General features: G+C 47.9%; 2 protein-coding genes across 14 annotated transcripts in view; one reads left to right on the plus strand and one right to left on the minus strand.

Moving 5' to 3' along the window:
• Positions 1-5181, minus strand: part of EIF2AK1 (eukaryotic translation initiation factor 2 alpha kinase 1) — a 91700-nt gene extending 86519 nt beyond the window's left edge. For 7 of the 13 annotated variants that reach the window (XR_013622698.1, XM_078773446.1, XM_068107925.2 and 4 more), the window contains exons 1-2: positions 4867-5161; positions 4454-4618 (exon numbers count right to left, since the gene is read on the minus strand). Coding sequence is in view for 12 of the 13 variants with exons in the window: in XM_078773446.1 (XP_078629572.1) it covers positions 4454-4618; positions 4867-4948 (247 nt within the window). In the remaining variant the exon portion in view is untranslated. Of the gene's footprint in view, positions 1-4453; positions 4619-4866 lie in introns of all 13 variants that reach the window. The other 6 variants (XM_078773449.1, XM_078773445.1, XM_068107923.2 and 3 more) reach the window with 5 other exon arrangements.
• A 1085-nt stretch (positions 5182-6266) lies between these two features.
• Positions 6267-26388, plus strand: part of TMEM67 (transmembrane protein 67) — a 125808-nt gene continuing 105686 nt past the window's right edge. Inside the window, exons 1-4 of the mRNA XM_078773451.1 lie at positions 6267-6537; positions 20604-20686; positions 20911-21025; positions 25299-25398. Of these exons, the coding sequence (XP_078629577.1) occupies positions 6342-6537; positions 20604-20686; positions 20911-21025; positions 25299-25398 (494 nt within the window). The 5' untranslated portion in view covers positions 6267-6341. The remainder of the gene's footprint in view (positions 6538-20603; positions 20687-20910; positions 21026-25298; positions 25399-26388) is intronic.

A 26388-nucleotide genomic window follows, 5' to 3' on the forward strand; every position in this document is an offset into this window, starting at 1 on the left:
CGAGGTCCGGGAGAGGCGGCGATCTTCTTCCTCTTCCACGCCGAGCTCCGACGTGAGCAGTATCGATATTGAGCAGCGAGGGGGGACGCTGCGTTTGAAAGCCCGTCTGGCGAAAGGAGTTACCTGCGCGGGGTAATTACCCCTTTACACGTCAAGTTGCCGTGGGTTCGTGCACGGAACCAAGCGTCCGGCACAGTTCGCCTCACCGTCTACAAGGACGCGTACGGGTCGCACCTTGGGCCTCGCGCGCTGGGCAAGCCGCGCGTTGCTTTGCCCGCTTTGCTTGGCAAGGAGGTGTGCGCTGCAGCCGTTGTTCCCGGTACGTGACGTGCACGTTTGGGAGCACGTCAGCCAGGGGTTCGTTCAACCGCCCGTGTGCGGAGAAGCCGACCTACACCTTGGTCTGGAGGGGCCCAGAGACATTGTGAGGGACAGTGACCAAAAGGGGTCGTGAGTGGGGAAAGGGGACACATATATAAGATGGCCATCTTTGTAATATTGATTGTTGATTGTTGATGGTTGTTGATTGCTCGGGGAATATATCATTGATTATTCCGGATCCTTGGTGTGGGGTTTCTTATTGACTGGAATTCATATTGATTGCGTTACGAAAGCGCATAAATAATAGATCTTTCTGGCGGAGTTCCTCTCACGGTTCGGGGGTCACCGAGACTAGGTAGTCACCGGGAGGACCACGTAACAGTGTGACACAAATTATCTATGTAAATGTGTATCATGTAGCATCGCTCCAGGTGGGAGAGTGTATTACAAGTCTCCACCCTTTATAGTACAGTGTCCCTTATCCCTAATCCCGAATCATGCCAGGTTATTTTGGACCTTCTCAAAGCTGGAGGTGGAAGGGGGGATGGTGGAGGGGGGTTGGTGGAGGGGGGTTGGTGGGGGGGGGGGGTGGAGCTCAGCTGTAAAGTCACGAAATAACACCAAATTTGGCACACATGTAAATTATGTCAAGGTGACATGTCTGTGAAGTTTAGTCATGGTAGTCAGGGCCCTTAGGGATATTTTGGTTCAAATTCTTCCAAAAGCATCAAATTTGGCACAGATGTTGCCCATGCCATACTCTTTGGATTTTTGACGGGCGCCAAGGGCGGTATGATCCGGGGACCATACCGGTCCATCCCGCCATGTCACCTGACCTATGACGTCATAATTAGGATATGCATCCAATCACATGGCGTACTATAAGTGGTCAAAGTTCAAAATGAATCGATCGAAAAATGAAGGCAGGGATCCATTTTTAAGGTTTTCATAAAATCCAATATGGCCGCCAGGTCACATGACCTATGACGTCATATTTATGACGTATACAATCATGTATACAATCATGTATACATGAACCCGGATCATGATCGCACAAAAATTAAACAAGGATATGGCATACAGTTCATAAAACATCAAAATCCGTACCTTTGTAATTAGACTGATGAACTGCATATGCCTGAAAATTAGGAAATAGACATGTAAATATTTCCTCTAATTGTCAAAAATAAGGTCAGAGTTCGATTACCCAACCCAGAAACATAAAATGGTGAACTTCGCGTAAATCTTGACAAAAAAACTCAAAAACCATCGTTTGACTCAAAAATGACCTTTAAGATGACCTTGAGGGTTGACCTTGACCTCGAATCATCAAAATAACATCATAATTGGATTCCTCGACCTCGAAAACCCCTGAAAAGTGGTATCATACATGATTCCAACCCTTTTGGTTATTTAACTGATTTTCCTCTAATCCGGGTGGCGGCCATTTAGTATTTCGCCAATATGGGGCCCCCGGGGGGTGGGGGGGCGCCCATAAAAAATCGAAAGAGTATGGCATGGGCAACATCTGGGCCAAATTTGGTGCTTTTGGAAGAATTTGAACCAAACGGCCCCAAAATATCCCTAAGACTATGGTGAACTCAGGACTTCTTTCGTTATTAGCTCACTACATATTAATATGCTGTATATGCAAATTTTGCACATTTTCTAGTTTGAATGTACTTTAGGCAAAGTCACATGTTACAGATGGTGAGATACGTGCCACATTTTTAGTGGAGGGAATTTTCTGATGACCTTGACCTAATGTGACCTTGACTTGATGACCATGAAAACTAACACTGGGGCATGTAGAGGAGCATTACATAACGATATAGAGAAAGTATGATTGTGACAAACAGAAACATGAAATGCAGCACATAATTACCTATGGAAAAATATGTGAGCTGTGTAAAGCAAATGGAAAAATACCAGGTTTATGGCGCGTAGTGCTGACAATTTGCGCACTGTACGGCAACCATTGGTCTGACTTTTATAAAATTTGTATCAAAACGTGCGTAAGACATGAACAAAACTTGAACAATGCGACTATGTCGCCAATATGCCTCCGCATAGTCCCACAACCGGTAGATGCCCTTATTCACGGTCCTAAAAATAAACAAGTTTGATTTAAATTCCTTCGGCTGTTTTCAAGTATCACATTTTCACATCGATCGGTGAAGCGGTTTCAGAAAAAGGAATTTTTTAAATATCGGCTTTCAAAATAATATGGCTGCCACACCACGTGACATATGACCTTTAAAAATGTACACTCTGCATAATATGCATGTGTCAGGGACCACATTTGTGAAGTTTTGTGTTGATCGGATATAAGGTTCGTTTTTGTATCCAAGATGGCTGCCAAACCACGTGACCTACGACATCATCATTTTCAAACTATATGCAACAGTGGTGTTAAATGATGTTTGTAAAAATTTGCATCGATAGGGTAAGCGGTTTCAGAGATATAATTATTTAATATTTTCCTTCAATCCAATATGGCTGTCACACCACGTGACCAATGATGTTTTCGTGATAATCTTTTCATCGCCATGCCTAGTCAATGACACACATAAAGTTTCGACTCAATCGATTTGGTGGTTTGGGAGAAGATGTGTTTTTATGGTTTTCAGTAAAATCCAATATGGCTGCCAAACCATGTGACCTATGATGTCATAAATTTAATATTTCAATACAAATGGGTCATGGATCATGTGAATGCAATTTCAGATTTTTAGGATAAGGAATTCGATTAAAACATTTTTTGCTGGTATACCACTTCACCTATGATATCATTATCATGCTTTTGTTCCCCATTGGAAGCACATGAAAATGTGCCAGGTTTCAAATTTTTCCATTCAGCGGTTTCCGAGAAATAATTTTTTTATTATTAGCGTTTAATCCAAGATGGCTGCCATACCACGTGACCTATGGCATCACAATTATCATAAAAACATTCTCCATGGGTGTCACTCCTACCCTGAAAGTTTCGTCTTAATCGGACATGTGGTTGCTGAGAAAAACGAGGTTTAGCCCGTACAGACGGACGTATGGCCAGACAACGGGAAAACATAATGCCTCCGGCCACCTTTGGGGGCGGAGGCATGAAAAGTCATGGAAGCTCAGCACGACAAAAATAATTTCTGCGAAAATATATGGTGGTGAAGGTGGGGTGGGGGGGGGGGGGGGGGAAGAAAAAAAAATGTGGAGGGTTGCAGGATCCATCCCTTCCCCCACTTCCTGGTGCTAGAGGTCAGGGCTGATGATGAGGTCAGGGCTGATGATGAGGTCAGGGCTGAGGAGGTCAGGGCTGATGAGGGGGGTCAGGGCTGATGAGGGGGTCAGGGCTGATGATGAGGTGGTCAGGGCTGATGATGAGGGGGTCAGGGCTGATGATGAGGGGGTCAGGGCTGATGATGAGGGGGTCAGGGCTGATGATGAGGGGGTCAGGGCTGATGATGAGGGGGTCAGGGCTGATGATGAGGCCTAGTAGTTCAAGAGAATGAACCTCTTTCACAGTGGGAGTGGATGACCAACGAAATAGACAGGTGGATTCGTTGGACGACCATTCCGGTGGGTTTGCGTGAGACCGTGACATTTTCCAACATTGAAGGACATGTTCCATTTATCAGACCAGAGTCTATTTCCAGATCAGCAGAGAGACTCTGATTTCTTCAACAGCTACAACTAATCCCATCCTTTCTGTGTGGAAAGTTTGGCTCCAAGTCTTTCATGAACTGGAGCTGCGCATCGCAGGACATTGTAATTGGTTCAGGCTGCCCGAGATAACTCACCGACTCTTCCTCTTCACAAAAGACAGTGGAATCTTTAAAGTCCACCAACTTATGTAAACAGATGGGACACCCAAGCTCAATGAATATCTAAGGAACGGTCAACCATGTGATTATAAACAGCGACCCGAGAAACTCAAATCTGACAGTTTGTAATCGAGTCAAGAATAAAACCCAGACCAGACAGCCAAAGGGAAACTGGACTACCTCTGCACCTGTCAGCCAATCACCTGTAAAAAATAACATGGTAAATACAAAATTCAAACACACAACAAACCCAGTAGTCCACAACATTGCATCACATTAATTTTTTTTCGAAATCCAAACGAAATGTGTACAAGTACCAAGAAAGAGGTGGCGAGAGCGTTGTGGATTACTCTCGTACAAGCAACACAGGTGTTCCAGCAGTGTGACGAGCAGCAGTTGATTTGAGATGGTATACTCAAAGTCTTGTGACTCGACCATGTCGGCACCTTGCTGCTCACAATCTCCAGCTTCCAAATCAGAATCTGCCAACAAAATACCTTTAATGGAACACACATACCTATCATTTCACAGAGTGGTTGAAGTAAAGGTGGGAGCAATGCGTCTCTACGGTACGGGGCTTCATCCCCACAGAATAACACACCTGCATGTGAAACACCAGGATGACTGACACTCGAGATTCAAACAGACATTAATCAAAGGTACGCAGCCGTTGTGGAAACAGTTATGAATGAAAAAATTAACGACGACAATGACGAAAGTACGAACTCACCATCGAAAGCGTCGAGGCAGCCGTGTTGGGCCGTAAAGTCGATGTTACCTCGTGTACGTAATCTGCAGGTCGCCGCCATCATTCAATCGCTGTGATCGGTTTGCTCCTTCTTTCGGTAGAAATTTTCATTCGTAAACAATGGCGCGTGTATGTGCTGATCAGTGAAACCAAACTGAGTCCATTAATCGGAAACGCAATGCAGCTCCATCAACCTTCAGGAAGGAAATGCCGATCAAGCCAGGTGAGCTGCTGACTCCATGTTCTTGTTATTGGTACGTATCACGTATGTGTTGTCGCTTCCGTTCCGCCTTTGGTGAGGGACGTAGACACCTATGCGTACTATACTGACATGGCCCTTAAACATTGTTTTGATAAATCAATTCCCCTTAATGAAGTTACTGTCATTTGCCCACCCCAAGCATAGCAGGAGACGGGTTTTGCAATCACTTGTGTGTGTGTGTGTCTATGTGTCTATGTGTGTGTGTGTGTGTGTCTATGCGTGTGTGTGTCTATCTATGTGTGTGTGTGTCTATGTGTGTGTGTGTGTGTGTGTGTTTCCAAGCCATTGCATTTTTACCATTTGAGTTTTCTCATCAAATTTTCAACAAATCTTTATTATAATAATATGGAGAAGACAAATTAATAATTTGGTCAAAAGGTCAAAGGTTAGCGTCAAATAGAATCATAAAGTTTCATCCAATTGACCTAAAATTTTAAGAATTAGTATATTGGGTCACTGAATTGGTTCACCAATCAAAAAAGGCTGCATAAAAGCATCAATTTTCATACTGTATTTTTTTTTTCAGTATTTTTAGCATACGGAAGAAGAAGACATCAGCAATTTTCAGCATTCAAACGGACAGTGACGAGCTTTGCATTTTCAGATGCTTTCTAGTTTTGTTTCATCGTTTCAAATGCGTGTGTCTTTCATTTAAAAGTTCACACTCTTCTCAATGTATCTCTAAACATGCTTTATTAATCTGACAGGGGAGCTCGGCGGTCCCGAACTTACCTTTAGTTTGATCTGTGCAGTTTGGGTTTCCGGCACTGCTCTAACCCCATATAAAATGCGGATTTATAGGGCAGGGAAGGCGGCGTTATACATCACATGGTGCACAGTCCCTCGGATGCTCGCTAACCGAGGCATTAGGCCTGAGCAGCTGATCACAGACGAGAGTGCACAAATCTTACCAGCTTGATTTACTAATTACTTGAATATGATGCAACAACATTCTAATCCAAACTTTCATAATTTCTCCCTCCCATTCCCTCAGCCCCACACGTTCAGCCAACTTTCAATATCGGTAAAGAGCTTTTCCTACTTGAGCTTTAAACTTGAGTAAAAAGGAAACAAAGAGGTATATTATAAACCTGGATTACCAAAAAACAACGTTATTAACAGTGCGGGGTAAGATGAGGAAGAAGAAGCATAATTCGAGGAAGAAGACTCCGTGTAGTCTTGGTAACGTTTATAAATGACGATGCTCGTGTTCGAAGACGAAATGTATCTTTGGGCACTTTTACTCCCGCTCCTCTGGCCATCGCTCGTGGATACGCAGCAGTATTGGCTGCCCCTGGAACGGCCTGGGGACTGCGGCCCGCAGGAGTTTTTCAGCAGCACGGAATTTGCTTGCCGTCCCTGCGGTCCAGGACAACAGCGTGCGGCCAACGGTCAGTCAGTCGACCCTCCATGCCCGTCTGTGCTTATCTGCCGGCAAATGACGCTTTCATTTTGGTTTGCTGTGAGAGCAAGACCTGGGACCGAAAATGGGGATTGTGGAGGGTTTGCGGGGTGTGGGAGTGGGTATAATTCCTAACGTTACAACGTGCAGTTTGTGTGGACGTGCACGATTTCAAGTACAGTACAATACTATAAATATAATATTGAAGGAACTGCGCTCCAACGCGAGTCGAAAGAATTGACGCGACCAAAGACGGAATTCGTCCGAGTTGCTTTATTGAAACAAAACAGCTCAGGTATTCTGACAAGCCCGTTTATCGGGCAGCAATATATATACACATTTATGTCGGGAAGTTTGCCCGGCAAAAGCTATACCGGGCATGCCCGGGTGTCAAGGGCGAGCCTTGGAAAGGCGAGTCTGGACCTGCCCGGGCGTGTTTGGCTGCGGCCTGGCAAGTCGAGGCTGGGCGTGCCCGGGCGCTCTGGGCGAGCCCTGGAAAGGCGATAGCGGGCATGCCCGGACGCTCTGGGCGAGCCCTGGAAAGGCGATAGCGGGCATGCCCGGACGCTCTGGGCGAGCCTTGAAAAGGCGATAGCGGGCATGCCCGGACGCTCTGGGCGAGCCCTGGAAAGGCGAGAGCGGGCATGCCCGGGAAAGACGAGACCGGGCGTGCCCGGGAGGTTCGGGCGTGCCCGGGAACAGTGAGTCCGGGCATGCCCGGGAGAGGCGCGTCTGGTCGTGTTCTGGCCGGTGCAAGGCGATTGTGTGCATCCAGCGGTAACCGCTACACACGCCCCTCCAGAATCGACCTGCACCGGCAGGGTCAATTTAAGGGGGGTCCGGATGACCCGGCCGAAGCGACCCCTGGAGGGTCGTGGGGAGGGGTCCGACATGGTGGTGGGTGGTCGAGCGGGGGGAACTGTGGACGGGGGGCGGCCTCGCCGCGGAGGAAGGGCCAACCGTGGTGGTCGGTCGACGTCCATGTGCGCCGGTTTGAGGCGGTCCACAGAAATCCGGTCCGGCCGGCCGCCGAAGTCGACGATGAAAGACTTGTCGCCCGGAGAAGACTTGTACGGCGGCCGGAGTGGCCCCCGGTGCGCGTCATGACGCACAAAGACGTACTCCGCTGTGCGAAGCGCCGGGGGGACGTAGGACTGGGGGCCACCATGGCGGGACGTCGGCACGGGGGCAAATCGTCGGGCGGCCTCCTGGAGGTCCGAGCGCTGGCGAGTGGCGGACCAGCGACTGGTAGCGTCGGGCACGAATTCGCCCGGGACGCGGAGCGGCTGGCCGTAGACGAGCTCGGCGGCGGACGCCTGGAGGTCTTCCTTGGGGGCCGTGCGAAGGCCCAAAAGGACCCACAGCAGCCGGTCGGCCCAACCGTCGTCCTGAAGGCCGGCCATGAGTGCGGCCTTCATGGAGCGGTGAAACCGCTCGCACAACCCGTTGGCTTGGGGGTGGTAGGCCGTGGTGCGGTGCAGCGTGACCCCCAACGAAAGGGCGACCGCGCCCCAAAGCTCAGACGTGAACTGTGGGCCGCGGTCGGACGAGATGTCCGCTGGTGCGCCGAAGCGCGCGACCCAGGTGGCGATGAACGCCTGCGCCACGTCGGTGGTGGTGGAGGCGAGGGGCACAGCCTCCGGCCACCTGGTGGTCCTGTCCACCATGGTGAGCAGGTGGGTGAACCCCCGCGAGGGGGGCAGGGGACCCACCAGGTCCACGTGGACGTGGTCGAAACGCCGTTCAGGCACGGCGAAAGGTGCCAGCGGGGCCTGGGTGTGGCGGTGGACCTTGACCCGCTGGCAGGCCGTGCAGGCGTTGGCCCAGTCGCGGATGTTTCGTCGAAGGCCGTGCCAGACAAAACGCGCCGACACCAGCTTCTGAAAAGCTTTCCGGCCCGGGTGAGAAAGGCCGTGGATGGAGGCGAAGATGCGGTGCTGCCAGGAAACGGGCACGATGGGGCGAGGCTGGCCCTGGGAGACGTCGCAGAGCAGGACGGTGCCCGCGAAGGGAATGTCGGCCAGGCGGAGGCCCGTGTCCGCCGCACGGAGTGCCTGCACCGAGGCGTCGGTGGTCTGGTCGGCCGCCATGAGCGCGAAGTCCACGCCAAGGTGGACCGCGTTCGCGCTGGCCCGAGAAAGACAGTCGGCCACGGCGTTGTCTTTGCTGGCGACGTGCCGGATGTCCGTGGTGAACTCCGACATGGCGGAGAGGTGGCGCTGCTGGCGGGCCGACCACGGCTCCGTGACCTTAGCCATTGCGTAGACCAACGGCTTGTGGTCGACGAAAGCCGTGAACGGGCGGCCCTCCAGGAGGTGTCGGAAATGGCGAACGGCCAGGAATAGCCCGAGCAGCTCGCGGTCGAACGTGCTGTAGTTTAACTCGTTCGGCCGGAGTTGCCGGCTGAAAAAAGCGAGTGGCTGCCAAACCCCGTCCACCCATTGCTCATGGACGGCGCCCACCGCGTAGTTGGAGGCGTCCGTAGTGAGGGCAATGGGCGCGTTGAGCACCGGGTGAGCCAGCAGCGTTGCGTCGGCGAGGGCCCGTTTGGCGCTGGCGAAGGCCGCGTCCATGGCCGCGGACCAAACAATGTCATGCTTGGCCGGCTTGCCCCGGAGGGCCTCGTAAAGGGGCCGCATGAGCTGAGCAGCGCGGGGCACGAATCGGTGATAAAAATTCACCATGCCGAGGAACTCTTGGAGGGCCTTGATGGAACGGGGATGCGGGAACGTGGTGATGGCCTCGACCTTGGTCGGCAGCGGCACGGCCCCGGTCTTGGTGATGCGGTGGCCCAAAAAGTCAACGGTCGTCGCGCCGAAGTGGCATTTGACCGGGTTGACAATTAAGCCGTGCTCGCTGAGGCGACCGAACAGTGTTCGGAGGTGGAGGAGGTGCTCGGCGCGGGACGTGCTGGCGACGAGGATATCGTCCAGATAGACGAAAAGAAACGGCAGGTCACGCAGCACGCCGTCCATCAAGCGCTGGAACGCCTGGGCCGCGTTCTTGAGGCCAAACGGCATCCGCAAAAAATCGAACAGGCCGAACGGCGTGATGACGGCCGTCTTCGGGACGTCGGCCGCCCGGACAGGTACCTGGTGGTAGCCCCGTATCAGGTCAATTTTCGAAAAGATGACCCGTCCCGCCAAACGGGCGGAAAAGTCCTGAATATGCGGGATCGGGTACCTGTCAGGGGTGGTAGCGTCGTTGAGACGGCGGTAGTCGCCACACGGGCGCCATCCACCCCCCGGCTTTGGCACGATGTGCAGTGGCGAGGCCCACGCGCTATCGGAGCGCCGCACGATGCCGAGGTGCTCCAACGCGTCGAACTCGGCCTTCGCCACGGCGAGCTTGGCCGGGTCGAGGCGGCGGGCCCTGGCGTAGACCGGCGGGCCCGTAGTGGGTATGTGGTGCTCGATCCCGTGCCGCACCGCGACGACCGAAAACGTCGGCCGCGTGAGGGCCGGGAATTCCGCGAGCAGGCGAGCGAACTCGTTCGCTGCCGGGAGGGCGCACGCCAGTTCGGTCGGCGCGGAGCTGCTCATCGTGCACGCCAGGGAGCTGAAGGTCTCGGCGTTGACAAGGCGACGACGTTTGACGTCGACCAGCAGCCCGTGCGCGCAGAGGAAGTCGGCGCCCAGCAAAGCCATGGGGACGCAGGCGGTCACAAAAGTCCATTGAAAACGCTGGCTGCCGAAGCAGAGGGTGACGACGCGTGGGCCGAAAGTGCGTATGGCCGAGCCATTAGCAGCGACCAAAGAGGGGCCGCAAACGGCGTCCCGCCTGTCCTGCTCGGAGGCGGGTATGACGCTCAGTTGGGCGCCGGTGTCACACAGGAAACGCCGCCCAGACGCTTTGTCCCGAATAAACAGCAAGTTGCCCGAGTGGCCGGCGCTCATGGCTGGGAATGAACGCCGGCCCGGCCGTTTCCCAACCTGCCGAAAGTGCACGGGGGCCGGCACGTCCGAGCCTTGTGTCCGAACCTGGCGTGGTAATAACACCATGCACGGTCAGGTGGAGGCCCCGGCCGTCGTGTCGGAAGCAGGCGGTGCGGCGTGGCGGCCGCCAGTTGCACCGGCAGTTCGGCCTCCAACCGCGCAGGGCGCTCGGGCGTCGTGGGCGTCGCCTCGGACGGCGGCGGGCTCCAGGTAACCGCGCCGATATGCTGGCCCGCCGAGGAGATCTTATCGGCTTCCCTGGCAAGGGCGCGGGAATCCGTGATCAACGTGCCAGCCAGGGCGAGGCGTACCGGGTGAGGCAGCTGGCGAAGGAACAGCTCGCGGAACAGAAAATCCGGAGAGTGCTCACCGAGCAACGAGAGCATATAGTCCATGCGCTCGGACGGGCGCGTGTCGCCGAGGTCGGGCAGAGCGAGCAGGCGCCGTGCGCGTGCTGCCGGTGAAGGCGAAAGCGTCGAGGAGGAGTGTCTTCAGCGCGTCGTATTTGTCAGCAGCCGGCGGGTGCTCGAGGAGGCTCAAGGCGCGGGCCGCGGTGGCGGAACCGAGCGCCGCCACAACATGGTGGAAGCGGGTGTCGTCCGCGGTGATGCCTCGCAGGGCGAACTGAGAGTCCGCCTGAGCGAACCAAACAGCCGCGTGAGCCTCCCAGAAGGTAGGCAGTTTAAGCGTCACTGCCGTATCCATGTCGGTAGGTCACCAATGAAGGAACTGCGCTCCAACGCGAGTCGAAAGAATTGACGCGACCAAAGACGGAATTCGTCCGAGTTGCTTTATTGAAACAAAACAGCTCAGGTATTCTGACAAGCCCGTTTATCGGGCAGCAATATATATACACATTTATGTCGGGAAGTTTGCCCGGCAAAAGCTATACCGGGCATGCCCGGGTGTCAAGGGCGAGCCTTGGAAAGGCGAGTCTGGACCTGCCCGGGCGTGTTTGGCTGCGGCCTGGCAAGTCGAGGCTGGGCGTGCCCGGGCGCTCTGGGCGAGCCCTGGAAAGGCGATAGCGGGCATGCCCGGACGCTCTGGGCGAGCCCTGGAAAGGCGATAGCGGGCATGCCCGGACGCTCTGGGCGAGCCCTGAAAAGGCGATAGCGGGCATGCCCGGACGCTCTGGGCGAGCCCTGGAAAGGCGAGAGCGGGCATGCCCGGGAAAGACGAGACCGGGCGTGCCCGGGAGGTTCGGGCGTGCCCGGGAACAGTGAGTCCGGGCATGCCCGGGAGAGGCGCGTCTGGCCGTGTTCTGGCCGGTGCAAGGCGATTGTGTGCATCCAGCGGTAACCGCTACAATATAATTATACCGTATTATTATTAAAACTAGCACCAGGCTGAAAAGTTTATATTTTGTATCTCACTGATACTGATAGGCCGGATCTGGATTCGAATCGGCTTGTTATTGTCCCCAAAACAACTCATCCACCAAGTTTTGTCATAAGTCTTCCACAACTTTTTGAAAGATCGTATTTGGCCCTAACACTCCGTGGTGAAAAATCATTTGAAGAAGTAAAAAAAAATGTCGGATCTGGATTCAAATCTTCACCAAAATCTAATCACTTCGTCATTGTCACAGCCCAACCTCTCCACCAAATTTCGCAATGAATCTGTCCACAACTATTTGAGATATTCTGTTCACAGACAGACAGACAGACAGACATACAGATGAAAAATCACTCATAGAGCGACACTTGGCAAAACAGAACAAAGTAGAATGGTGCTCAGTAGAGCATTCTTTTGACCTCAAAAATAATTAGTGGTTGAATTCAGTGACCTGATATGCAAATCATCCTCACAGTTTAAGTTAATCTGATGAAAATTGACAATTTTAGAAATTTGGCCGATGTTGACCTTTTGGCCTATGTTGACCTCAAAAATAGTTGCTGGTTGGTTTCAGTAAGCTGATATGCACATCCTATTCAGATTTCAAGTCAATCGGATGAAAATTGAGGATTTTAGAAGTTTGAAAAAAGCGGTTGACCTTTGGCTTATGTTGACCTTATGACCTAAGTTGATATCAAAAATAGTTGGTGGTTGAATTCAGTAAGCTGATATGTAAATCCATTTCAAAATTCAAGTCAATCGGATGAAAATTGAAGATTTTAGACATTCAAAAAAAGTGGTTGACCTTTGGCCTATGTTGACCTTTTGGCCGAAGCTGATCTCAAAAAGGTTGGTGGTTGAATTCAGTTAGCCGATATGTAAATCCTTTTCAAATTTCAAGTCAATCGGATGAAAATTGAGGATTTTAGAAATTTGAAAAACGTGGTTGACCTTTGGCCTATGTTGACCTTTTGGCCGAAGCTGATCTCAAAAAAAGTTGGTGGTTGAATTCAGTTAGCCGATATGTAAATCGTTTTCAAATTTCAAGTCAATCGGATTAAAATTGAGGATTTTAGAAATTTGAAAAAGGTGGTTGACCTTTGGCCTATGTTGACATTTTGACCTCAAAAATATATAGGATTTTGTCGGACCAGGAACCCCACCATTTGGTGAGGTTTTGTAAAGATCGGTTTAAAATTGTGACCTGTAGGCAAGTATAAGTGAGCAGACAGACAAACACACAAACAAACACACAAACCGGAGTGATCAACATACTTGCAAAAAAACAAAAAACATTTTGCCAAGTAGCAAACGGGTGAAAAGATAACCTCCATCCACCAAGGTGGCAGACGTAATAATAGTTGCTTTTCCATATCATTTTAATTTTCAAACACCGATTGACTGGCACATCCATGTGCAGAGGCTAATTTATTAAAACAATTACATATATGTGATTACTGCTTCAACTGGACCAGCACTCAGTACAGCGCATACCTCCACCAGGCTGAACAGTTTATGGTTTCTATCCCACTGATAGGCCGGATCTGCATTCCAACCTGAACCAAAATGTAATCACCTTGTTCTTGTCACCGAACCAACTCATCCACCAAGTTTAGTCATAACTAGTCCATAATTTTTTTGCACCAGGTTTCGTCATAAACTTGGCCACCAAGTTTAGTAATAACTTGTCCACCAAGTTTAGTCATAACTTGTCCATAACCCATTTTGCAAATATCATGGTATACATTGCTTTTTGCCTGATCTCTCAATGGTGAAGAATCACTTACAAAACAACAACAACAGTCATTTAAAGGCCATTTTCCCTGCAAGAGCGGGGGTTAGCCTTGCGGTCCCCATGACAATCTTCTCCATTTTGCCCTATTTTCTGCATCTCTCTTTGTTAACCCCCTTGCCCGCATTTCTTCTTCCGCCATCTTTAGCCAAGCCTTTCTTGGTCTTCCCCGTCCTCTACTTCCTTCTACATTCATTTCCATCACTCCTCTCAACCAGTCACTTTCATCCTTCCTCAACACATGACCAAACCATCTCAACCTGTTCCTCTTCACAGCATCAATCACAGGCTCTATTCCCATCATCTTTCGCAATTCATCATTTGTCTTCCTCTCTTTCAACGATACTCCACACATCCACCGAACCATTCGCATTTCCACCCATTCCAGCCTTCGTTGCTGCTCTACGTTCATTACCCATGTCTCGCTCCCATAAATCATAACACCTCTCACACATGCAACATACACCTTTCCCTTCAGCTTCAACGACACTCCCCTCCTCAGCAGCACGCCACTCCGTTCCCGAAACTTCTTCCATGCACATCTCACTCTAGCAACCGTTGCCGAGTCTGATCCACCTTCTCCATTCAGCACGTCTCCTAGGTAACAAAATGTTTTCACACCTTCCAGCTTCACGCCGTCTCCAAGATCCAACTCAACATTTTCTCCATCTGCAGCTCCCTCTGTGCACACCTTACACTTGAATGTAGCTGCCACACTGGTTAATGACCCTCTCAAACCACTACATTTTTGATGAACCCACTCAGCGCACATTGTACATTGAATGGAGTTCATTCCGACACCCTTCCTGCACACAGCACACGGCCACTTCCCAGTTCTTCCCACCTCACCACATGCTTTACCACTTGCCATCACCTTCGTTTTTCTGATCTTCCCCTTCAGACCTTTTGTCTCCATACATTCCTTCCACTTGTTCAGCTTCTCCTTCAGACCATCCATACTTTCTGCAATCAACACCAGATCATCTGCATACAACAACTCCCACGGTAAACCCTCCTTTACGTTCCGAGCCAGCACCTCCATCACAACTACAAATAGTAGTGGACTTAGTACCGACCCCTGATTCACTCCCACCTTCACCTCAAACACACCACTGTTCCCGTCCTTCGTCCTTACAGCTGTGCACGCTCTTTTGTACATTGCTATCACTTAGAACATTAGAATGAAGTGAAGTGACTTCATTGGAGTGAAGAATCACTTTGAACATTAAATAATTATCGTATCTGAATCCACATTCAGATCTTCACCAGAATCTAATCATTTCGTCCTTGTCACATACTCTACGTCTCTGCCAAATTTCGTTTGAATCCGTCCTCAACTTTTTGAGATATCTTGTTCACAGACAAAGAAACAAACAGACAAGGCTGAAAACATAACCTCCCTCCACCTTCCGTGGCGGAGGTAATTACATATGTTTCTGATTACTGCTTCAATAAGCTTTCTTGACATTTTCCTCGTAGTAGTATGAGCCATAATACTGGGGTAATACTATAGTACTACTGGAGGACTTTCAAAACAGGTGTGTGGCCACATGCATGTGTGAACGACTGAGCAGTTTGCGAATATACGGAGTAACAGAATAGCACGTGTGTGTTGCTGGCAAGAGGGAAGAAAGCTGCCGGAAGATTCGTGTGGTCTTCGCACAGAACCTATAAGGATAATCAGAACAAATTTGAGGAAGAAATAAAAACATTTAAGTTATTCGCATTGGAAGCCAAAATGCCAATACTCTAACTCCTGTGCCTTGTATGTAAAGGACTATTTATGATTAACTTGGCCCTCTAGTTTAAAAACTGTCATTATTTGTTCATGTACTGTTTGCTTCAGTTCACCATGAATTAAAAAGATGGCATGACGAAGCTGCTGGCGATGTCGATACTTCTTGGATGTTCTATTAACAAGTTCAAACTCGTGCAGGAGAAGCCACGCACGTCTCAAGTCAAGCAAGGAGCACGTCTCAAGCCAGCCAACATGTTACCAACCAAATAACGTCTCATGCTGGAAAATCCCATATACGAAAGTGTACACGGAAATTGTGTGTACAAACTAGCACTTTGTGCCACATCTTTTCTCTAACAGAGTGTGTGTGTGTGTGTGTGTGTGTGTGTGTGTGTGTGTGTGTGTGTGTGTGTGTGTGTGTGTGTGTGTGTGTGTGTGTGTGTGTGTGTGTGTGTGTGTGTGTGTGTGTCGACACAAACTGGATCTATGGCACAATATATGTAATCCTTCAAGCAAGCTGAAGGCTTGCGCTGCCTTCCAGATCTGCGAATAGCGATTGGCATCACCACCAGGGGGGGTTCTGGTGTTGGAGGTGTTGGTGCTTGCTTTGGAGACCGTGGACAGTTCAGAGGAACACCAAGGGTCTGCATTTCAGAAAAGTCCTGAATCTCTGGCTAACTGCCAGTGCCAGTGGGACAGTGGGACTAGCTAACTGCCAGTCGCCTGTAGGCAACACAAACGCTTTGACATGAATGGGTGACGTAGTGATCTGTCATCTCCTGCAGGTTTGTTGTCACCTACACCACTGCTACTAGCCCCGTAGCATGTTGGGGTGCTCAAGTGAGGTCGAAATTGATTGAACTTTCCACGCTTGAAGGCAAATCCATGGAGACATACCTCTCCCTACCTGGCAGTGTAGGAGATGCAGCATCAACCCGGAGATTATGCCTGTGTGTCAGTTGTCTCCCAGACTCCTCAGATGCCACAACATAGGACCGCTAAGTTGACATTGGAGTGGCCATAACTTTAGCTCAGGCCTGGGGATTTCAGATCTCATCGGTAACCGTTTTTCGGTTCCGTGATTTAAGTTTATGGGAACCGATGGGAAACATACTTTCGGTTCCGTGTTTTTGCTATCACGTTACCGACATGCTGTCTGTGTAATGAGTAGCACATACTTTGCAGCGAAACATGTGACCAAGCCTTCCCCATCGCAATCCGCTTCAAAATCGTCGCTGAATGACCATTTTCGTAATGTTTTTAAGGCGACATTTTCGGGGTTTTTTCGCTTAGCAACGGATGCCATTTTGAAAAGGAAGTCTGTGATTTGGACCGATGCGCATGTCCGTCAAAGCGGAAGTCATATCGCGAACCTGAATGTAGGAAACTACATGCTATCTGCTTTGCCGGCCTAATTTTGTTGGAAATAAAACTCAACTTCTAAAATAGTTAGCTGAAAATCACACGTGAAGGTAAATACTACATCTTTTTGCCTTACACTGCCTTTCTGCAATGGGAAACGTACTTTCGGTTCCGTGTTTTTGCTATCACGTTACCGACACGCTACCGGTAACGATCGTTTCCGTGATATCCCCAGGCCTGTAGCTGTTGCTCCCCAGTCCTTTTGAAGTGATATCTTCACGCAAACTTTATCACTCACTAATAAGTCAGGATATGGTGTCTTAGTGGAATGCAAATGATTGTAGAATCACTTGCAATTCATCTTTGTCTTCCCTATCATACTGTTATGAATTTTGGGGTGGAGTGATATATAGATTCAGGTCGATCTGTCTAGGCCACCGACCAATGGCATGAGAGAGAAGCGACGTGGCCATTGGTGGAGAGCTGGGCCAAGTGTGGGTGACCTGCGGGGGTTGGTGTAAAGGATTGATGACGTCATGACTCCGTCGATAAAAGAACGCTCTGACGGACATTTCTCCCTCTTGCCCTGGAATTGCCCTCTTGCCTTCTCTCCCGCTTGCCCCTCGCACCTTCCTCCGCCATCGACTCTCTCCTGTTGGTTCCGGACTCTGGTGGAAGACGGTTGAGCGAGGACGAAGAGTTGGGTTCTCCATGCGAGTGACGAGCATACGAGCGTGGCTTGCCGTGGGAGCGTGACGAGGCAGGGGCGAGCGAGATGTCCGGTGAGTCCTGGCAGCACGCGAACGAGGCGGACTGAGGCCTACTTTCCACCAATGACCGGGCGGTTCCCACCAATGGACCGGATGAGCCGACAACCCCCGATGAGACCCCGAGTGGTTGAGCTAAACCCACACACACACACCCGGCGTTTATTTTCATTTAAATTCTCCCCTCGTGTGTGTTATAAGTCTGGTGTGAGGGATCCCAATTTAGGACAATTATTTGAGCGTCGCGTTTTCCTTGTTCTCGGGTTCCATAAAATAAAGCAGTTGGGGTTTTTTTGTACATTTAAAATCCGGTTTTCGTTTGAGTTACTTTTTGCAGGATTTAAGACTGCTCGACGGATCGCGTCAGGTATAAGCTTCCAGTTTCTTCCTCTTCTTTCTTCCTCCCGCGTGTAGATATAAAATCCGCTATTGAACACCACCTCCATTAACGCTCGATTTGCTATCCGTGATTTCCCGGTCTTCACCGAGGGGAATCACAGGACAATACCTATGAATGATGGCAACATCTGGGTACTCAGACATGGGATTCTGAGGTAGGATTGGTAATGTTGCCCTCAATTATCAACCGATCATTAGTTGCCACATACTGTAGCCGGTAGCTTCCATCGGGGTCGAACGATACCATAAAGCTTTAAACGGATCAGTTTGTTTCAGAATGTTTTTAGCAAATGGCACCGATCTTTTAACCACACCGGGGGTAAAGAGGGCTAACGGGCACATGGTCGAAGTTGTACTTCACTCAGAATTTCACGAATTCAGTGGGCATGAATGCCGTACCATTATCCGAAACTAGAACACCAGGGATTACCCATTTTGTTAGTATACTCTTGAGTTTTCCGAGTGTGGTCTTGCTCGTCTGATCAGGCAGAAAATGATCTGTTGAATAAAATGATTATAACGACAGTAGCAATCAGTCACTGTCACGTACGTTTTGCTTTGAAATTGGAACAGGTCTGTAGTGACTCTCTCCCCGGAGTGACTTGGAAGTTAAGTTGTGATTAGCGGTTCCCTATTTTGTGATGGTCTTAATGTTTGGCAGTGAGCAGAGATGATCACACAATCCTTGATTGCCTTACTTGTGCATGGCCACCACACACATGTTCACGACTTTTCGTGATGCCCTTCTGTCCATCATCGTGAATTCTCCTCAGGATGTCCTCTTGCAGTTGTTGGGTTATCACAATGTGGCTGTCATACAGTAGCAATCCACTGGGCACAGATAAGTGTGCTCTTGCATCGAAGTATGGGTTCAGCTCAACTATGATCTGGCTGGTGTACATCTGCCATTCCTCTTTTGTGCAATTCATGACTGACTGAAGTAGCTGGTCTTCCAACGCTGCCATTCGAATAGCGGTCATTTTGTCAGTTAACACTGGTAGATCCTCTTCTGCTGCATGGACATAATCTTCACATCTGCGGTTAGCTCTGCTTCTCCCACATCCACATGAGATAGTGCACTACCTGACAGAGTGTCAGTGACAATCAGTGATTTGTCGGGCACGTGTTCAGCAGTTGCGTTGAATCACATCAAGTGCATTCTGAGGTATTGACATTGCAATGGTACTTGATCTAACCGCTTCAGTGCCTTGAACCATGGAATAAAACAGTGTACTAACTTAAACTACACCATCCACAACTTTGTCGCAATGCTGTACCGACAGAATCGTTGTCGTTTCCACACTGCCAGCATGGTAAAATTGAACTGCTCTGGGGGGTTTAACTTTGGCATCTTGGCAAAATCAACAGTGTCTGTCCATTCTTTGTAGACTTAACTACTCCTTGATGCCGATTGTGAATTCAGATCGTCGTCCCCCCGCCCTACCCCCTCACCTACATTTGGCATATGGCCTATGCATTCACCTTCCCTCTCCTCTCCATACGCTGACAGACCCAGAGTAAGAATGAACCAGAAGGGCACTCTACCACACCCCTCTTAGAATGATCCTTGCTCTTCTGAAGCCACATCCTGCCTCCTTAAATTACATAGGATACCTTTCCAAGCTGCCTGGACCCCCTCTGTGGTCTGCCGTTGTGGCTAATGGCCTAAACCTCTGTCAGCTATGCAGATCTGGAGGCTGATTGGGAAGTTTATCTGGAAGAAATAAATAATTTATGCATACCTGGAACAATTCACACAGCAGAGCCCCTTGACTCATGATTAGTGCTCCATCTCACTCAGGTGTACCCCTTCTGAATTGGATTTGCACCTTGCCCCTTTTATTTCAAGCTAGAGTCTGTTCTGGATGACTCATCCTTGCACCTTTATGTCCCATCCTCCACTCCCTACACATCTCGTTCAACCATATCTACCTCCCTTTCATTCATTTTTACCTCTGCCACCGAAGGTGGATGGAGGTTATGTTTTCATACCTGTCTGTCTGTCTGTTTGTGAACATGATATTTCAAAAAGATGTGGACGGATTCAGACGAAATTTGGCAGAGAGGTAGTGTATGTGACATGGACGAAATGATTAGATTTTGGTGAAGATCTGAATGTGGATTCGGATACGAGAATTATTTAATTATGAAGTGATTCTTCACCATTGAGTGATAGGGCTAAAACCGATACAAAGCAGGATATGTCAAAAAGTTATGGACGGGTTTGGATGAAACTTGGTGGATTTGGTGACTTGGGTGTTTGACAATGACGAATCGATTCGATTTTGGGGAAGATCTGAATATGGATTCGGAAACGAGGTTTATTTTATTTTTAAGTGATTCTTCACCATTGAGGGATCGGGCAAAAAGCGATATATAACATGATATTTTAAAATGTTATGGATGACATGACTAAACAAGGTGGATGAGTTTGTTCGGTGACAAGAACAAGCCGATATAGATTTTGGTTTAGGTTAGGATCCAGATCCGGCCTATCATTGGGATACAAAACAAACTGTTCAGCCTGGCGCAGGTGTGCGCTCTACCGAGCGCCACTCTAGTCTTAGATTTATTTTCATCATTGTAACATCAAGCCAAGCCTTGAAGGTGCGATATGTAAAATGTCTTAAATCTGGGACACCATCACATCATATTTGAACCATATTCGATGAAGTGATGTTGTCAGGCAGTGTTCCTTTTGTTGACATGCTGTTGCTTTTCTACTAGGATTGTCCTGTATCTGTAAGCCTGGTTATAGATTACTCAGGGACTACGGAGGTGCAAACATAACCTGTTCTGCTTGCGACACAGTGAGTGCCACAGGGTTTGGGTTTTGGGGTTTTCTTTTGCACCATTGATATTGTAATGAATGAAGGATGATTTGCTGTATGGATTAGATTTGGCAATGGAGAAAATATTGTATAGCGAATAGTAAATTAATGAAAGATTTACAAAAATGATTCGTTGTGAGCTTTCAAGATATGGCTGTAGAATGAGGATGAATGTTAATGTGCTCACTGGTATGGTAACCTAGGGTGAGGCGGTGACGCAAGAAGACTGGGATTGTATTCAATGTGGAGCAATGAACTCGAGCACCAAGTTACTCAGCAGTGGAAAATGTGCCTGCCGCAACGCAGACGAAATTTTAGGTAAGGAACTGTTCGCATCAATGATTTTTCAGCAAAAAATGCTTATTGGTTGAAATTCCCTATCATCTCAATATTCCGATACATACTAACAGAAAAACGTTCCTGTACACCATATTTAATTCCACAAAATGATGCTGACACATACCCTAGCAATATAATGGTCAGCCAACATGTGCCTTGACATGTTCCCGAGTTTACCCGTGAATATCTGGAATTGCATTGAGTAAATTGTAATGCAGCACGATTCAGTGAACCATCCCAGTTGTGAAAAACTTTTATTGACGTCTAAACGTCGTAAACGCCGACTGGACAACCCTCCCATCTACTTTCTGAATAATCCTCTCCAAGAAGTTCTGTCACTCAAACTTTTGGGTCTCACTATCTGCCATGATCTTTCCTGGGAAAACCACATTTCAAATCTGGCTTCCAAAGCCAGTCGCCGACTGGGCATCCTCCGTCGGGCGAAGTCCTTCCTTGGCACACCTGAGCTCCTCACCACGTACAAGGCTTTCATCCGCATCTCAATGGAATACTGCTCTCCCCTCTGGGCTGGTGCTCCTGCCTCACACCTAGCTCGTCTTCACGCTATTGAAAGCAAAGCGTTCAGAATCATTGGAATCTCCCGCGATGAAGCCAACTCCAAGGGCCTCTCACTCACTCACCGCAGGCAGGTTGGTGGTCTTTCCGTCTTCTACCGACTCCTCTCTGGCCTTGCCTCCCCAGCTCTCTCTGGGCTCTGTCCTGCAAATATTCCTACAGGTCGCACAAGATCTGCCTGCAACCCTCTTATGGTTAAACTGCCAAAATCAAGACTCTCTGCTCACCTTCACTCCTTCATTCCTCTTTTCTCCCGCCTCTGGAACAAACTCCCTCACTCTCTTCAATCCCACTCCACCCTCCAGGTCTTTAAAACAGCTGTTCACCACCATCTCTTATCTTCCCCCATCCAAAACCTTGATCTTTTCTATCCCCGATAATTTCACCCCAATTCCACTTTTTGAAATACCAACTTCTGTCCTGGAAGTCCTTGGTGTCCTTATGTTTTATACTTCTCCCACCCCCCCCCCCCCCCCCTTCCCACGCCTCCTCCCCCCAAGCCCTCTCCCTCCCACACATCTCCCACACATCTCCCTGCTCTTAAATGTTGTGTGCCCTCAAGTGTTTGTATGCTTCCCATTCTCTTGTCTTCCGCTCCCTCTTTTTATATATTTTGTTTGTCTGGTTGATTTGTTTGTGAAGTAAATGTCAGCTCTTTCACGAGCCTCGATTCAGTAGACAAAAAAAAACAAAAAACGTGATGCCACGCCTTTCTGAAAATGAATGTCTACATGCTATGGACATGCTTGAGACAGGAATACCACAAAACGTTATGGCTAGTCGTTTTGGTGTTCATCGGATCACCATGTTGTCCCTCTGGAGACGTTATCAACAAACTGGCAACATCACAGGGACACAGGCCGTCCACATTCCGGGCGACCACGTGTGACGTCATCACATCGGCAGGATAACCATATCCGGTTGGTGCACCTTAGGAATCGGTTCCAGGTAGCAATTTTGACAAGTCGCAGCATCCCTGTCTTGCGACCAATCGGTGCTAGAACTGTCAGGAAACAGTTACGTGAGCATAATATTCGACGACGATAACCAGCAGTACGATCCATTTTGCTGCCACGTCATCAACATGCGTGCCTAGCTTAGTGTAGGCATCGTCTGAGGTACAGGAAACAAGATTAAGTTGCTATCCTCTTTACAGATGAGTTGAGGTTCCATCTTGACAGTAGTGATGGCTGTTGTCACATTTATCGCCGAGAAAGGGAACTTTACGTTGACGCATGTGCTTTGAAACGTTTGTCATTTGGCGGTGGAAGCATGATGGTACGGGGAGGCCTCACTGCACATCACAGAACTCAGGTGGAGGTCATTAATGGCAATTCGACAGGTATACGATACAGTGATGAAGTTCTCCATCCTCATGTCCTCCCGTTCCTGCAGGTCATGGACTTCGCATCACATTTCAACAGGACAACGCGCCATCACGTTGTACGAGTGGTCACCGACTTCATCACACAACCATTCCACACGACCATTCTCACACTTCCCTGGCCAGCTGTTTCGCCTGATCGTTCTCACATAGAACGACGATTTCACCGTCTTCAAAACCAGACGGCGACATTGGCCCACCTACGGCAGGCCTCACTACAGATCTGGAACGACATCCCTCAAGCTTTCTTTAACCATCTTATGTCCTAAATGAGGCGCAGTTGCCAAGCGTGTGTCAACACAAATGTTGGTCACACCAGATATTGATCTGTTAACCGAGTTTTGACCGCACCCCTCGTCGAGCCTCTGGAGACATGTCTTACACATGTGTTGTCATTCTCATGTCGATTTCATGTTTATTACACACTAAATATTGATATGATCAAAAATGTAATGTTTTTTTCATTTCTTACTTCACACACACACACACACACACACACACACACACACACACACACACACACACACACACACACACACACACACACACACACACACACACACACACATATATATATATAGTCACATGAAAAAGTAAGTACACCCCATGTAAAGTTTTGACTTTTTCAACATATTTCAACATACAGCTATTTGATCTTCATTTCAACAATATTGATAGATAAAGGTGATATAATATAACAAATATCATGAAACATTTACATTTTGTAGTCCATTGTATAATTTAAATAAACATAAATGCAAATTTCGCATGTGGAAAATGTAAGTACACCCTTGGCTCTAATAGGTGGTATTGCCCCCTTTGGCAGAAACAACCTCAAGTAGGTGTTTCTTATAACTGTGTACCAGTCTCTGACATCGACTGGGAGACATTTTTGCCCACTCCTCCATGCAGAATTCTTTCAGCTGTGCGATGTTTGAGGGGTTTCTTGAATGCACAGCTCGTTTCAAATCCCCCCACAACATCTCGATGGGATTTAGATCCCGGCTTTGACTTGGCCATTCCAGAACCCTCCATTTCTTTCTTTTCAGCCATTCCTTGGTGGATTTACTGGTATGTTCAGGGTCATTGCCATGTTGTAAGGTCCACCTTCGGTTGAGCTTCAACTTTCCGACAGATGGCCTCACATTATCCTCAAGCACCCTCTGGTACATTGAAGAATTCATAGTGGATTCCATGATGGTGAGCTGCCCAGGCCCTGATGCAGCAAAGCTGCCCCAAACCACAATATTTCCACCACCATGCTTTACAGTTGGTATCAGGTTCTTGTGGTCAAATGCTGTCTTTGGTTTTCGCCAAACATGTCTTCTGGTGCTGTGGCCAAATAGCTCTACCTTTGACTCATCTGTCCAGAGCACATTGTTCCAGAAGTGCTGGTCTTTGCCGAGGTGTTCATTGGTAAACTTTAGAGGTGTTCATTCTAATTTTACATATTTGAAGTAGTGATAAATGTAGGGGTGGGTGTACTTGCTTTTTCCACATGTGAAATTTGCATTTATGTTTATTTCAATTATACAATGGACTACAAAATGTAAATGTTTCATGATGTTTGTTATATTATATCACCTTTATCTATCAACATTGTTGAAATGAAGATCAAATAGCTGTATGTTGAAATATGTTGAAAAAGCCAAAACTTTACATGGGGTGTACTTACTTTTTCATGTGACTATATATAATATATACATACATACATACATACATACATACATACACACATATACATATATACATGCATACATACATACATACATACATCTATACATACATACATACATACATACATACATAAATATACATATATACATATATACATGCATACATACATACATACATATATACATACATACATACATACATACATACATACATACATACATACACATATATACATATATACATGCATACATACATACATACATACATACATAAATATACATATATACATACATACATACATACATAAATATACATATATACATGCATACATACATACATACATAAATATACATATATACATATAATCAGCTCTCCAATCGACAACACAATGATGTCACCAACACGTTGTGCTATATTTTGACATTGAGGGAGAATCTCGCAGTGTCGATCAAGCCTTACAGGCAATGGATCAAAAAGCCCCAAATATAGAAAACAGTATGGTTGCAAACAAGTTTCATCCTTATTAGAGAGCAAATGTTATTTTGGATAGCATAATAACAGTATTCTCTCTTCAGTTCACCCTGCTTGTTTATTATTTTCTGTGTACGGTTACAGTTGAACGGGCCCGGAACGGAAAGCTTATGAACCAGGCTGAGTGCCAGTTGTGTGATGCCACGCCTATGGCATATACTTGGCCCAATTCTGAAAGAACCATGTAAGTTAAATTGTTCAGTGTGTGTGTGTGTGTGTGTGTGTGTGTGTGTGTGTGTGTGTGTGTGTGTGTGTGTGTGTGTGTGGTGTGTGTGTGTGTGTGTGTGCGCACATGCATGCATGCACATTTACATGTATGTGCGTATGCACATATATGTACATGTGTATGTTGCTTGTTTGTGTATGGTGTATGCATGCATGTGTGTGCATGCCTGTGCAATACAGCATGCAGAAGACGTGTACACAACATGTCGTGCATAACATGTGTATACAATACAACAAGTGCACAATATGCCTGATGTGAACATCATTGAGGCTACAATATATGTGATTCTATAAATACTGAGAATACAACTGCATGAAACCATGACAACAAGATGTCATGCACTATATAAAGGAAAGGGCTCGTACCAAATACTAATGCACTATACAATGTACACATTGTTTTTATATATTATCTGTAATAATGCATTGTGTATGTTTTATGTACATCTTTGTTACCTTTAGAGGCTATTTTCCCCGCAGAGCAGGGGTTGGCCTTTTTCGGGCACCGTGGTCCCCTTTTTGAAGCAATGTTTTATGGCCGGATGCCCTTCCTGCCGACAACCCTGTTAGTCGTCTCTTGCGACACACAGGGGATTACCAGTGAACTGGTACTCAATTTGCCGACCTCGGAAGGATGACAGGCTGAGTCAACCCCCCTGGTGTTAATTCAGCAATCGACCAGGATTCGAACCCAGGATCCTAGGATCCCAAACAGGCACCCGCACCGCTAAGCCAACACCAAGCTTTGTTACCATTGGTCCTTATTTGTTCATATCCTTTGTGTGTTTCTGTAACTAGGGAGATACCCATGCTATGCACGGTTGGGAGGCCAGAAGCAAACAGACAATGCAGATACGGCGAATGCTAAAGCATGAAACCAATAAATTCCACAATTCCTGTAGCACCTTCAGTCACACGTCAGACATGGACAGCAAGTTCGTGAAGGACT

Source organism: Myxine glutinosa, chromosome 2, assembly GCF_964187855.1.
Source record: "Myxine glutinosa chromosome 2, kmMyxGlut1.1, whole genome shotgun sequence".
Taxonomy (NCBI): Eukaryota; Metazoa; Chordata; class Myxini; order Myxiniformes; family Myxinidae; genus Myxine; species Myxine glutinosa.